The 12,948-nt window shown below is 42.6% G+C and overlaps 1 protein-coding gene across 3 annotated transcripts in view; it reads left to right on the top strand.

Annotated features, from left to right (window-relative positions):
• LOC147692640 (uncharacterized) overlaps positions 1 to 12,948 on the top strand; it is a 234,514-nt gene that overhangs the window by 18,314 nt on the left and 203,252 nt on the right. For all 3 annotated transcript variants that reach the window (XM_086938823.1, XM_086938820.1, XM_086938821.1), the window contains exon 2: positions 6,950 to 7,154. In XM_086938823.1, the coding sequence (XP_086794949.1) occupies positions 6,950 to 7,154 (205 nt within the window). The remainder of the gene's footprint in view (positions 1 to 6,949; positions 7,155 to 12,948) is intronic.

Raw genomic sequence — 12,948 nt, 5'->3', positions numbered from 1 at the left:
CTCAAGTGACACATATACAAAATTTTTTCAACGAGAATGCGCACACAGCGACCACCAGCACAATGGAATAGAATGCATTCAAAGTGGTAATCCAAGGCATATGCATACAACACATCTCAGAGGGGCGCAAAACCCTAGAGCGGGGCGTAGTCGAAAAGGAGCACGCATTGGCCACTTTAACGCAAGCAGCAGATAGAGGGGAAGCCACCCCGAGTAACTGGCGCTAAAACCGCATATGCAGAGACGCTAGCAGACATCCGTAGGTATAATTTTAAAGCACATGCAACTAAGGTACACAAGGAATAGAACAAGGCTGGCGTGCTGCTGGCTTGGCTTGTGAAACAAAACACTACCCTCCCACCGATCACTGAGATACGCAGTGTAGCTGGTACCCTGGTACATCCTAGAAGTCTTTCAGCAACACTACAAACAACTATATGCTGCCCCAACCACAGTAGACTCTGAACCATTCTAACTATTCTACCGATTCTTAAGCATACTCCCCCTTATATCTCGGACTGATCGACGTACGCTAGACGATAAAATCACTGCATCGGATGTCACGCAAGTACTTCAGGTGCTGGCTACATGCAAAGCACCCGACCTGGACGGATTCCCCCTAGAGTTTTTGCGTACCTTCTCTATACAACAGGTGCCTCAGCTGGTAAAATGATACCAGTTGACTTCAGATGAGGGAGAGCTACCGCAATCCATGCTTGAATTAGTAATAGTTTCCTTTCTTAAACCGGACAGGGACCCCCACCATGCATGATCACACCAACCTATATGCCTGTTACCAGCAGACTGCAAATTATTTGGGACAATACTGGCGGATAGATACTCCCCAGTCCTCCGTACACTGATACACCCAGACGAAATTGGGGTTGTGCTGCGGAGGAACACCTCCTACAACATTAGACACCCTTTCCATGTCCAGGATCGGGTCCACAATCATTTCCCGCACATCACATGCCTGGTCCTGGATCTGGATCAGGCCTTTTACACCCTGTGTTGGCTCTATCTCCTTCTGGGTCCTACAGAAGATGGGAGTGGGACTTCACCTGCTCACATTCACTAAGCTCTTATACACTAGACCAACTTCCAGAGTGAAACTAGGGCCCTACTTGTGGCCATCATTTCCAATACTTGGGGGCACAAGGCAGGGCTGTTTGCTCTCCCCCCCGGCGCTTTGTGATGGCAATGGAGCCCTTCGCTATCCGCCTTCACAGGAAGGGAGAAAAATGGGGCATACCAATTGCGGGCATGGTCCACGAGGTGTCATTATACGCAGATGATGTCCTCATCTACATCCGTGACATCACATCAGACCTCACCCCTTTACTTACCCTACAAGACTTCAAAATGGTGGCATGTTTACGGGTCAAGTGGACTAAGCCCACAATATACCCACTCTCAAGCGGTCCCCCCCCCATCCCCCAGCAACTGCGAATGGGTGGACACCACATTCCATGTAGCTCCCAAGCATTTCGATACCTAGGAGTACGGTTGTACCACATGCCACAGGACATGTACAAGGGAACCCATCGTAAGACTTTAGCCAGGTCCTCCGTGAATTTCTGGAAGGATCTCCCACTGGTTCCCATAGGGAAAATTGCAGTGGCCAAGATGATACTGGTCCAGCGACTGCTATATTACTTTACCAATCTCCCAGTGATCCCCCCCCCCCACCCCTTTTTCCGGGAACTGAATACCCTCTTTGTTACCCTCATCTGGGGAACAGAACGCTGACGAATAGCCCTAGCCAAACTACAGCGCCTATGGATCAGGGAGGTCTGGGTGCTCCCTCCTTCAAGGCATACTTCCTGGTGGCTCAGCTGCAATGGGTGTCACAGTGGACTGCAGGCCGCGCAATGACAGAAACTCACACAATTGTGGGACCTGTTACAGTCCCAACTATACATCATATGCTGCTACAGGGTGCAGAGCCTATTCAAGATGGCCCACTCCAGATAGCAGTGGCACAAGCATGTCTGAAACGCGTACACAAAATGAGCTGCACAACTCCTATGTATTCCCCTATACAACTACTGGTGGGCTTTCCCAAAGGCCGAAGTCACTACCCAGAGCGCGCATTACGCACGTGGACTGAGCACTCTATCACAGAAGCGGGAGCCCTGTTTACAAACGGGCAACTGCAGATGTTTGCAGAACTCGCCGCTGATACAGACCTCCCAAATGGACAATTTCTCACACATAGGCAGCTACTGGTAGATTGCCGCAGAATGTGGCACACTATAGACACGGAACCGCCCACGCACCCAGTCTTGCATACAATCATGCAGATGGGTCCTGGGTGACTTTTAGTGACATGGCTGTACAAAGCACTGTGGGTACTGGGCGCGACCACTCTTAACATATGGGAAGCAGAGTTCCAAAGGTCCCTCCACGATAAAGAATGAGAAGACGCACTTGAGTTCCCTAAAAAGGAGTCCTGCAACTACTGCTTCAAAAACATACAATATCACATACTGCACCGTCCATATCTAATCCCTAGCTGCTACAATGCTATTACCCAAACACACACCTCACCTGCCCCAGATTCCCAGAACCCAGTGCTTCATTCCTCCATATGTTTTGGGATTGCCCGGCACTTCGCACATACTGGGCCTCGATGCACACCACCCTACTAGAGGTAACAGGGCTTACAGATCTTAACACATGGGAGGTCTGTTCACTGGGTATAGCCAGGCGTTGAAAGCACCAAAAGGTGGAGGCACTGTTCGTCTCCCTAGCGATCCTATTAGCGAAGAGATGTATAACAATGCATTGGAGAGCTCCAGGAGGGCCATCGCTTGCGGCTTGGATGGGAGCGGTTAACAAGTGGGGAGCCTCAGAAGAGGAGGTGCTTAGGTCTGAAGAAATTCGAGGCACTCTCTAACACCACATTTCCATTCAATGGGCGACACAATTCTATGTACACAAACGGGAGGCAGCAGTTGAGCCACCCGCACAGACCACCCCGCCTCTTACAGAGGAGGCGCGTTGGGTAATGCGCAGAGCACTCCCCCCCCCCCCCCCCTAAAAAAAAATGATATTTAGAAAGGCGTGGCCTCCCAACCTGAACATGAATAACAACTAGCATATCCCATGCAGACACCCCGCGCCACGCAACCTAGAGTCTGACACCGACCAGATGGCCTACAGGCCCTCACAAATATGTGATAGCTCCTATACAGTGAATCCCAGTTCTTGTTACTCATGTTGAAGAGTTATGTTCCCCCCTTTAAAATAAAACACAACAAGCGGTGTTGTCTAACACCGGCACGGTAGGTCAGCACAAGAACAACGGTACGTCATACAGGCAACAACATATGTTTTCACGCCTCCCCTAGGAACAAGGATGTTTGATATGTTATAATTTATGCCCACGCCTAATGTTACTGCACCCGTAAACTGTATGGCAAGCGGAAACTGTACTGTATACCCTCAATGATCTTTCACGGTGTATGTAGCCTGCATAATAACGAAATGCCATTAAAAATATTTTACCCCCCCCCCCCCCCCACAAAAATATAGAAATATCATCCACCTCTACCAACATTTGGTCTTCCCGTGAGTACTGGTGTACTTTAAATTTAAAGACATAAAAAATACCATGTACTACACTACATTTCTCAAATATAGTGTACTACAATGTATTTTCAAGTTTTTACTCATGTATTTATTTATTTTAATTTACAGAGGACCGCGGTATTACATAGCAAGTACTGCGGTACTTACAAAAAGGTAAAAGTATATTAAGTTTGTAAAAAAAAAAAATTACATTTCACTATACTATATTTCGCAAATATAGTGTACTAGAGTGTATTTTTAGTTATTTACATATTTTTTTTCCAGTAACTACCACTGTAATTTCTAGGTACTAGCGCAGTACAACGTAAACGTCACAAAAATATATTAAGTAATAAAACTACTCTTGCTTACCTTTGCCTACTTATCTAAACTGCTTCATTCCTTCCTATGCACTCATACAAGGAGCTTCACTGTTGTGTGGCAGAAAGGTAGGGAGCAGAATCGCCTGTCAGTTTATTTTAGCATCAGGTAGCAAGTGTCCGACAAAGTTTTATTTCAAGAAAAGTTAGCCATGGGATACTAATGAAATCCCCAGATGTGAGTGGACTAAGCTCTGCATCACCATTTTGAGCACAGACTCGATGATCTGTGTAACAAGCATTGCAAATTCAGTAGTTCTCCACTCCAAAAGGCCCTGCTGTTTGCTTTGTGTAGGAAAGTACCCTCTTCTGGCATGGTTACCCCCACTTTTTGCCTGGTACAAGATGTGATTTTGGCTGGAAGTGCACTGGGTTGCTGCTAACCAGGTCCCCAGTGCCAGATCTCTTTCCCAAAATTTAATTGTTCCCCCAATTGGCAATACCTTTAGCACCCTCTATAAGTCCCTAGTAAAATGGTACCATTGGCACCTAGGGCCTGAGGTACTAAAGAGAATCCCCCAAGGGATGCAGCACAAATTGTGCCACCCTAAGGTATCCCTCACCAAACTCAGGCAGGGATGCTATCGCAGGCTGCGTGGTCTGGTTCAGACAAAAGTGAAAACATGACCTGTCACACATCCCAGTGTGCCATGTCCCTTAACACTTAAAGGGCTAAGGCAGGTTGCTTTATATTACATGTGAGGGCATACCTGCATGAGCAGATATGCCCCTGTGCTGGTCAGTCTATTACTACCAGTGCAAGTGAACAGGGAAGCCATTAAGAACATGTATTGGACACTGGTGAAAATGAATTCCCCCGCTACATGATGACTTCACTGAAAATAGGGATGTTTTGCATCAAACATCTCATATTCTCAAGCCCACCCTGATTCCAATGGCGGATTTGTGATTACATGCACACAGAGGGCACCTTAGAAGTGCCCCCTGAAAACCTGGAATCAAGCTATCCTGGCTGAAGAGGGGGAAACCCTGAAACCGGTCCTAGGATGCTTGTTTCCGGTCCAGGGAGGACCTGGCTTGGCAGTTCGGGCTGGGCTGTTCCCATGAGGCACAGGGTCAAGACTGATTTGCATATGGCCAGGTCTAAACTAAGGTGGTATGGCGAGTAAAAGAATGATGGATTTAACCCAGATCTCTTTACTCGGGGTGAATGTTTTGATTTGTTCTGCATTCCGTCCATCAATTATGTGTCTTTTGCTTTCTTAGTTCACTACTGGCATAGTTTTCAGGGTGCGGGATGAATCGATGTTTCTGAATTTATGTTTGAAAACTATCACTTAAAAAGAAATTACTTCTCAATGAAATGATTTAATCTGATGTACTAAGATGAAATGGCTCTGAATGTTAATGAAATACTTTTTTGGATTTATAAAGAGATCTTATCATATGTTTACACTTTTGCTGCAATATGTCCTTAAAACCGAAGTTGTTCCTGAAGTTAAAGGTGCAGGACAACCTAGTTATTTCCTTTCTTGAACTTTAATTAACGTTTAAATAAAGACTTGCCTGTTTATCTAACATCTTTATAGGTCAAGCATTCAAGACCTCTTGTATATACTTTAGTATGTACTTATTATATACTTATATGTGTATGTACTTTGTGGGCTCTGGAAATCCGCTCTAGAACTTGTCTGCTTCCGCTTAGGGGCTTTTTTTCTGTTCAACTGTCTCTGTTTAACTGTCTTGATAGAAAACGACCAGCAGAGGTCAGTAAAATACCGGAATTGCTTTCTGCTGAGGGACTTTCTTTTTTTAAATTTTTCTGGCAACTGCCTCTATTTAACTTTCTTAATAGAAAACGACCAGCAGAGGCCAGTAAAATACCAGAATCACTTTAGCATTCTCTAGATTCCAGTCCATAGAAATTGTCTTCCACGAGCACCCGTAGACAATAATATTTTTTTCAAATATTGTTTTTTCAGTGATATAACCACCGAAGGCCCTGATTTTATAATAAAAACAGTGTTTTGGACTATACCATTTCCCACTGAAAGGCAATATTTCTCTCCATGTGTTCCCTTACCTTGCGTGTCACGCAGTTTGGTGCTTACTTTCCCTCCATGTTAAAGAACAGTAGATGTTTCAGCACCCAGGCTAATGTGCTGCATAGCTAAATGCATATAAGGTCCCAAAGGCGAGATCGATTGCATTGCAAATGCTTGTTAATCATACTTCTGATTCAGAGTAACCAGCAGCCTAGTCCTTCTGTTGACCAGGGGGCCGCATGTAAAGGTCAGGGGGGCTGCATGTAAAGGTCAGGAGGGCTGCATGCGGCCCCTGGGCTGTACTTTGAGTATCACTGCTCTACACGATTCTTAACCCGTTAACCCTGGCGAATATTTCACCGCAGTGCGGGTGTTCCACGGAGTGGGCGGGGCTGCGTCGGCCGTTCGCAGCACCAGGGAGGTAGTGCTTGCGACGGCCGACGGGAGCACGGAAGGGGTTAAAATGTGTTCAGAAACGATAGTGGGATGTTGATCTGCTTCTGCTGAAACACTGAAACAAGTTACACTTGCAGTTTAAAGTATAAACCCTTTCCAGTTTTCTGGGATTCCGAGAAGTTAGAATCTTATGACTTGAAACAGTATTTCCACTTTTGAGTTTTATGGTTGGGGTATTTCAGTAATGTAGGAGAGTTCTATAGCTCGAGGTTGAAAAATAATGGTAATTTGGGTAGTCCTCATTTAAATACTATTAAGCACTGTTTATAATGACGTACATCTGCATGAAATCCATTCTCATAATGGTATTTCTACTTATTACTGGTAGCGATCATATGTTTCTATTGTGTACGTTTTGTGTTTCAGTGATACAAAATTATGTTAGCTGTTTTAAATGTCTACTGCAAAATAATACTTGTAAGACCCTTCGTTTCAATGTTTCTGCATCACCATATGAGGGTATGCTTCAAATTTCTAGCAGCGGTTTCTTTTATTTCAGTGATGGTAGAGAAATCCTTCATTTGTGTGTTCTAGATTCCCAAATGAGCCCGATAGAAGGCAGCAATGGATAGCAGCTGTTTGCCGGACTGGCGAAGAAGAGAAGCCCTGGAAACCCACAGCTTGCAGCTGTGTCTGCTCTGTACATTTCACCGAAAGCTGCTTTGATACAAGTGGAAAAGCTGTTCGAATTCGGAAGGATGCTGTTCCGACAATTTTTGACTTTCCAAAAACAGATGAGGTTAGTGATGAATAAAAGTCCTATGAACGTGCCCCTTGTTATACATAGCTAATAATTGGCTTCACTATCTCTGGCCCCATCATTTAAACCAGGGGTCTCCAACCTTTTCTGTAATAAGAGCTACTTTTGTTCAATTTAACTCATCGAGAGCTACCACTATTGTTAGTGTTGTAATACTGACTACAACAGACAATAATGCATAAGTGGGCACCTATGCAAGACATAGAAAGTAAAAGGAGGACCCCTTATCTCTCAGATTTGGGACAGGGGAAGTATGATGTAAAACAGAGATGTCCCACACATTTGCCACTAAGTTGGTAAGGAGTGGAATAATGTTACTAAATTAGTTGTTGTTGTTTAGCAATACCAATCGCACAGATGTAGATGGAAAAAGGAGTTACATTACTAGACATAGGCCAACCATTATAGTCATTTAACAACCGGCAAATAAACCAATATATGACATATAGCATTTAAATTCAAGTCAGGATTAAAACAGAAAAGAGAAAGCCAGAAAATTGTTTTTTGGAAAAATATATATCGTTTGAATATTTATTCAAGTGTTTACATTTTATCGCAATCATAACAAAACATTAAAAATTACACATACAGTATATTATACATTTCATTAAAAGCATAAAAAATCACCAAAGTAGACAAAACAAACGTTGGTTTAAAAGTTCGTAAGAACAGGGGTCGACGCAGCGTTTCGGTTAAGAACTAACAATAAACCCCCTTCTTCAGGACCAAGTTCTAAAAAGAAACAGACAATTACTTTTTTGCGCATACATTTTTTACAGACACAACATATCTCCAAAAAAACATTTCTAGTTGGCTAAATTTTTAGATTTTTAGGGGTTGGCACTAGTCAGAAGCCTAAATGCAACAAACATACCGCATGCATTAAGCGGTATGCACAGCGGCTATTACGCTGGTCCGGAACATTATTGTAGTTCCAAATCCTCAAGATATAATTGGCCAAACGCGATAAACACACCGCATACATCAAATGGGCTGCACAGCGTTAGTTACGCTGTCCAAAACGCTACCAATATATAGAGTTAAACAAACGAGGCTTCACGTGACAACCCGTTACCCAATCAATAAGCAGGATACTGCCCGCCCAATTAGGAATGCGGTGCTATAAATATTCCAATACAAGCGTCTTCCTGCTACTTTCAATTTCGACCAGAATCCCGGATACGCTGACGGAGTAGGAGCAGGGAGGCCTAATCTCATTTCCCAGGTAAGCTGAAGGCGACAGACCACGTTACTTTCGAACTCGCCCCGCGCCGAGCAAAGTCCGGTTAGCATTCGGGCGGCTCCGCGCTTTATTACGCATTAGGTCTTGATCTCCTGAACCTGCTAAATTGGTGAGCGGAGCCCTACATATTTAACAAATCTTTATCGAGTGATGTGTTATCATTTCTTGAAGGGCTATCAGACAAGCCGGCGGGCGGGCTTCTAAAGACACTAGACTAAGCCCTAGCGAACGGATTTTTATACACACACTTAATGATTGAATCTTGCAGTGTCCTTGCCCTGTGGTTATATAAATTGCAATGCAATGTTACGTGTTATACACAGAACAAAGAAGTAGACACGTTATATAACTACACGCCACCATAGGATATCACTACTACCATTGCTAAGAGACATATGGTAGAAAAATTGGTCCTGATAAAAACAAATTGAAGCACTACATTGATAGTTCGTTATAGGGCAATATGGCCAGAATATTGGGCGCTACTGCACCGCTATGCCTTAATTACAATATAGAACTAACAGGCTAGTAACCACTAAAATCTTCAGCAACACCAATAGTACGAGGTTGCACATTAAATAATAGAGTTAATGTCTTGATACCCTATGGTAATAATATACAGGACAAAGACTAAATGAATAGTGACTCTAATAATAGTCCCTTCCTTTATATTATCAGCGGCAGGTGAATCCCCGCCAGGGCAGGAACGCCATATCTGCAAGACAAGCAAATTGAAAAGCTCGTGAAAGTTCTTAGGTGCCAGTAAATTAATACCTGGGTAAGTACGAATAACTACAACCACATAGGATATTTGATAATCACTCTTTTATTTGCACTATGGTAACAGAGGTATATTTATTTACAGCACTTTTTAAACCAATATCGGTGGCTCCTACTACCAGAGCGTGAACCCTCCCAATATGAACACAAGGTAGCTATGTGCTATATTGACTAGTACTACCAAAGAAAAATATAAGCACATTAATGATTTATCCATACTTTCATTATCACCCACAGAGATCAATATTGTGTATGCTATATCAAAAGCACTACGAATTCAATAAAGCACTGTCCGGATTTCTTAATCGGGCGCAGGCACTCCAGGATATATCTGGAAGCCAATGCTAAATACAGGTAATTGTGCTGTCTTTTGGACATGATGAATAAGATGTCTTTGCCATAAAATTGACACATTAATAGACTCTGGGATCCTTTTATAATTGACCCTATTGATTGGATAGTTGCTTTAACAATACCAATAAAATTAAAAAATACCACCAGCTTCTGACTAGTGCCAACCCCTAAAAATTTAGCCAACTAGAAATGTTTTTGGGGAGATATGTTGTGTCTGTAAAAAATGTATGCGCAAAAAAGTAATTGTCTGTTTCTTTTTAGAACTTGGTCCTGAAGAAGGTTGTTTATTGTTAGTTCTTAACCGAAACGCTGCGTCGACCCCTGTTCTTACGAATTTTTAAACCAACGTTTGTTTTGTCTACTTTGGTGATTTTTTATGCTTTTAATGAAATGTATAATATACTGTATGTGTAATTTTTAATGTTTTGCTATGATTGCGATAAAATGTAAACACTTGAATAAATATTCAAACGATATATATTTTTCCAAAAAACAATTTTCTGGCTTTCTCTTTTCTGTTTTAATCCTGACTTGAATTTAAATGCTATATGCCATATATTGGTTTATTTGCCGGTGGTTAAATGACTATAATGGTTGGCCTATGTCTAGTAATGTAACTCCTTTTTCCATCTACATCTGTGCGATTGGTATTGCTAAACAACAACAACTAATTTAGTAACATTATTCCACTCCTTACCAACTTAGTGGCAAATGTGTGGGACATCTCTGTTTTACACCTATGCAAGACTACTTACTACCAGCGATCACCTGAGTGCATCAGACATGGTTGCAAACAGAAATGTATGGAACACTTTGTCAATATGGAATGCCTCTACATGGGTAGTACATAACAACCATAGCTGTGATGACTCTGGCACCAAGAAAATACGATTTGGAAAAGGTCTTCCCAATGCCACATTATTTATCACTCAAATATCAGCTTTAAATATATTTTGGAAATTCAGCCATTCTTCTCCAAATATCAGCTTATGAGCTTCTAAAAATAAGAACATTTTTGTCTCAACTATATACTCTAAAGTTTGGTATACATATATTAATTCAACCAAGTAAAAGCTTCAAAATTTAGTAGTCTGGGTTGCACCCAGGAGAGCTACTTACAAGTACCCCGAGAGCTACCAACAGCTCACAAGCGACTTGTTTGAGAAGCCTGATTTACACACTAGCAATGATCGTTGCACACCTAAGAGGTGCAAGAAGTTTATGTTGGTATGGCAGTGCTTAATTTGTAAAAAATTAAGTGCCAGGGCCCTCATCAGGAGGCCACTGCAGTCTACACCACCCATTGCACCTGCCAGCGCTGCCAATGACAGTACCAAACCTACTAACCATCACACTCCTCCAAATGTGACAATTCAGACTATTGTAGATCCCCAACGCTATAAGATTAGCATGGGTGCAGGTAACAGTCATTTTTACGTATATTGAATTAGTACACAACTGTTGTACTCACTCTAAATCGGACAAACAGCCCACCATGTGGCAGACTGTCATAAGTGCTGGTGCTGAGCACAGGAAACCACCGGCTCAAATTAAGCACTGCGGTATTGACTGGGATTATGTTCTGCCTTCAGTCTGCTCTGTCACATGACTGTACAGTAATCTCGATTATTTGTAGAGGCTGCAAAAGAATGGTACGGGCTGCACTGAAGGTTGAGTTGTCTTTGGGGATGGCATATTTGTAACTCTTCCTGTAACTTCACACCACCTACAGTGGAGTTCAAAGACAGTAGATGTATCATCGGGAAGTGCACAGTGTAAGTCTGCAGTACATCAGTAGAGTTCTTTCCTGCCTTAAGAATGCCACTGGGCTGAAAACCTTATCCATGGCACTTTGTTTTGTCGATGTATTTTTAAGCAGGAAACAGTGCCACTCATTACAACAGCATTATTCTTGGTCGATCTATTTCATTCACTAGGCATAATACAATGCATTTGAAGACCCTCTGATAATAACATGAGTCCACCGCCTTCTACCCTCCCCCAGAACATAGAGGGATCAACATTGCATTGTTAAAGCAAGTACCTTCATTCAAATCAATACAGAGAGGAATAAGTTATGTCAATATGAATGCTTATCCTCCTAGGTTCCTCGCATCATCTGTCAAATAGTCCCATTGATCTCCATCTAGAGACATGCGAAACTCGAGGCTCCATTCCTCAGAGCATCCAATTGTGGTCTCTATTTAACCGCGAAATTCAAATGTGTACGGTCAACATTACTTATTGAGCATTCCAGTATCAAGATTGACCCTAGTCTGTAGTACCACAGTGATACAAAGGGCATATATCTTTTTTTCCAGTATGAAGCCTGGGTTATTTTTGTTGCCCCAAGCACTGGCGCGTTACATACCATGTTTTTCTCAAGACATTTGTTAACTTGCGGTCTGAGTCCCAGTGTCACAAGCGATGGGTCCTTGCGGCAAGGGGTGACCCAATGACAGCTACTTTATGTGCAGCACTTTTAAAACGGTTTTAGCATATGGCATTTTCTTCATATATGCAGTGTTGTTCCCTGAGTTCCACAGCATCCCCAACAGCTGGGACTGACCCCCCCGATACTTTCTTTTAAAGCACAGTTGGGTATAATGCCATTCATGCATTATTTAATAGTGGACTTCTCTATTTTTAATACTCACCAAGCTTTTATGCAGGTCTTGCCTTAATATTACCCTATGTTGCGGTGTAATCTCACTGTCCAGGGCTTTTCGTCACTTACATATGTGAGACCATGTTGTTATTTAAGATGTCGTCTGGAGAATCGAATGGAGATCTCCAGTAGGAGATTCAGCTTTGGTGTTCGTGTTTCAAACGTTTTTCTTTTCTCTTGTTGCTGCTTCTTTTATTACCTCAGTCCCATCCACCTGTTTAAGTCTATTTTGCATTGGTTAAAGCATCAAATCTTCCCTTTCACTAACATGTTTGATTTACAGCTTCCCTCTCTCCATTTCCCACAACTCCCCTTATGTAACTCCGAAGTGCAGGCAGAGTTAAACAGAATCTGGGTACATGGTGAGGGAAATGTTGTCACTTTTTTTTCTCTTAACTGCTTTATCCCACACTGTCAGTGTTATCACTACTGTTGAACTTAAGTATGCGTTGGGTGGTCTATGTGAATTTATAGCCATACATTGTCCCACAGAGGCCAGCCTGTTATCACATGATCCATATGTAACCAAATTCTATTCCACCATTTTAACCATTCCATAATAATTCTGAGTTGGGTAGCCTCGTAGTATATGTGCAGACCCGGTAACACCATGTGCCTTTGCATTCTGGCTTATTGCAAGATTCTTCTGGAAATGATGGATTTAGGTTTATGCCATATGACTCTTGTTACTTGGTTATTACCGTATTTGCTCCAAGAAGACACCCTCC

This window comes from Lissotriton vulgaris, chromosome 9, assembly GCF_964263255.1.
Source record: "Lissotriton vulgaris chromosome 9, aLisVul1.2, whole genome shotgun sequence".
Taxonomy (NCBI): Eukaryota; Metazoa; Chordata; class Amphibia; order Caudata; family Salamandridae; genus Lissotriton; species Lissotriton vulgaris.
Note: the sequence above shows the minus strand (reverse complement) of the source record. Positions and strands in the feature narration are given on the sequence as shown.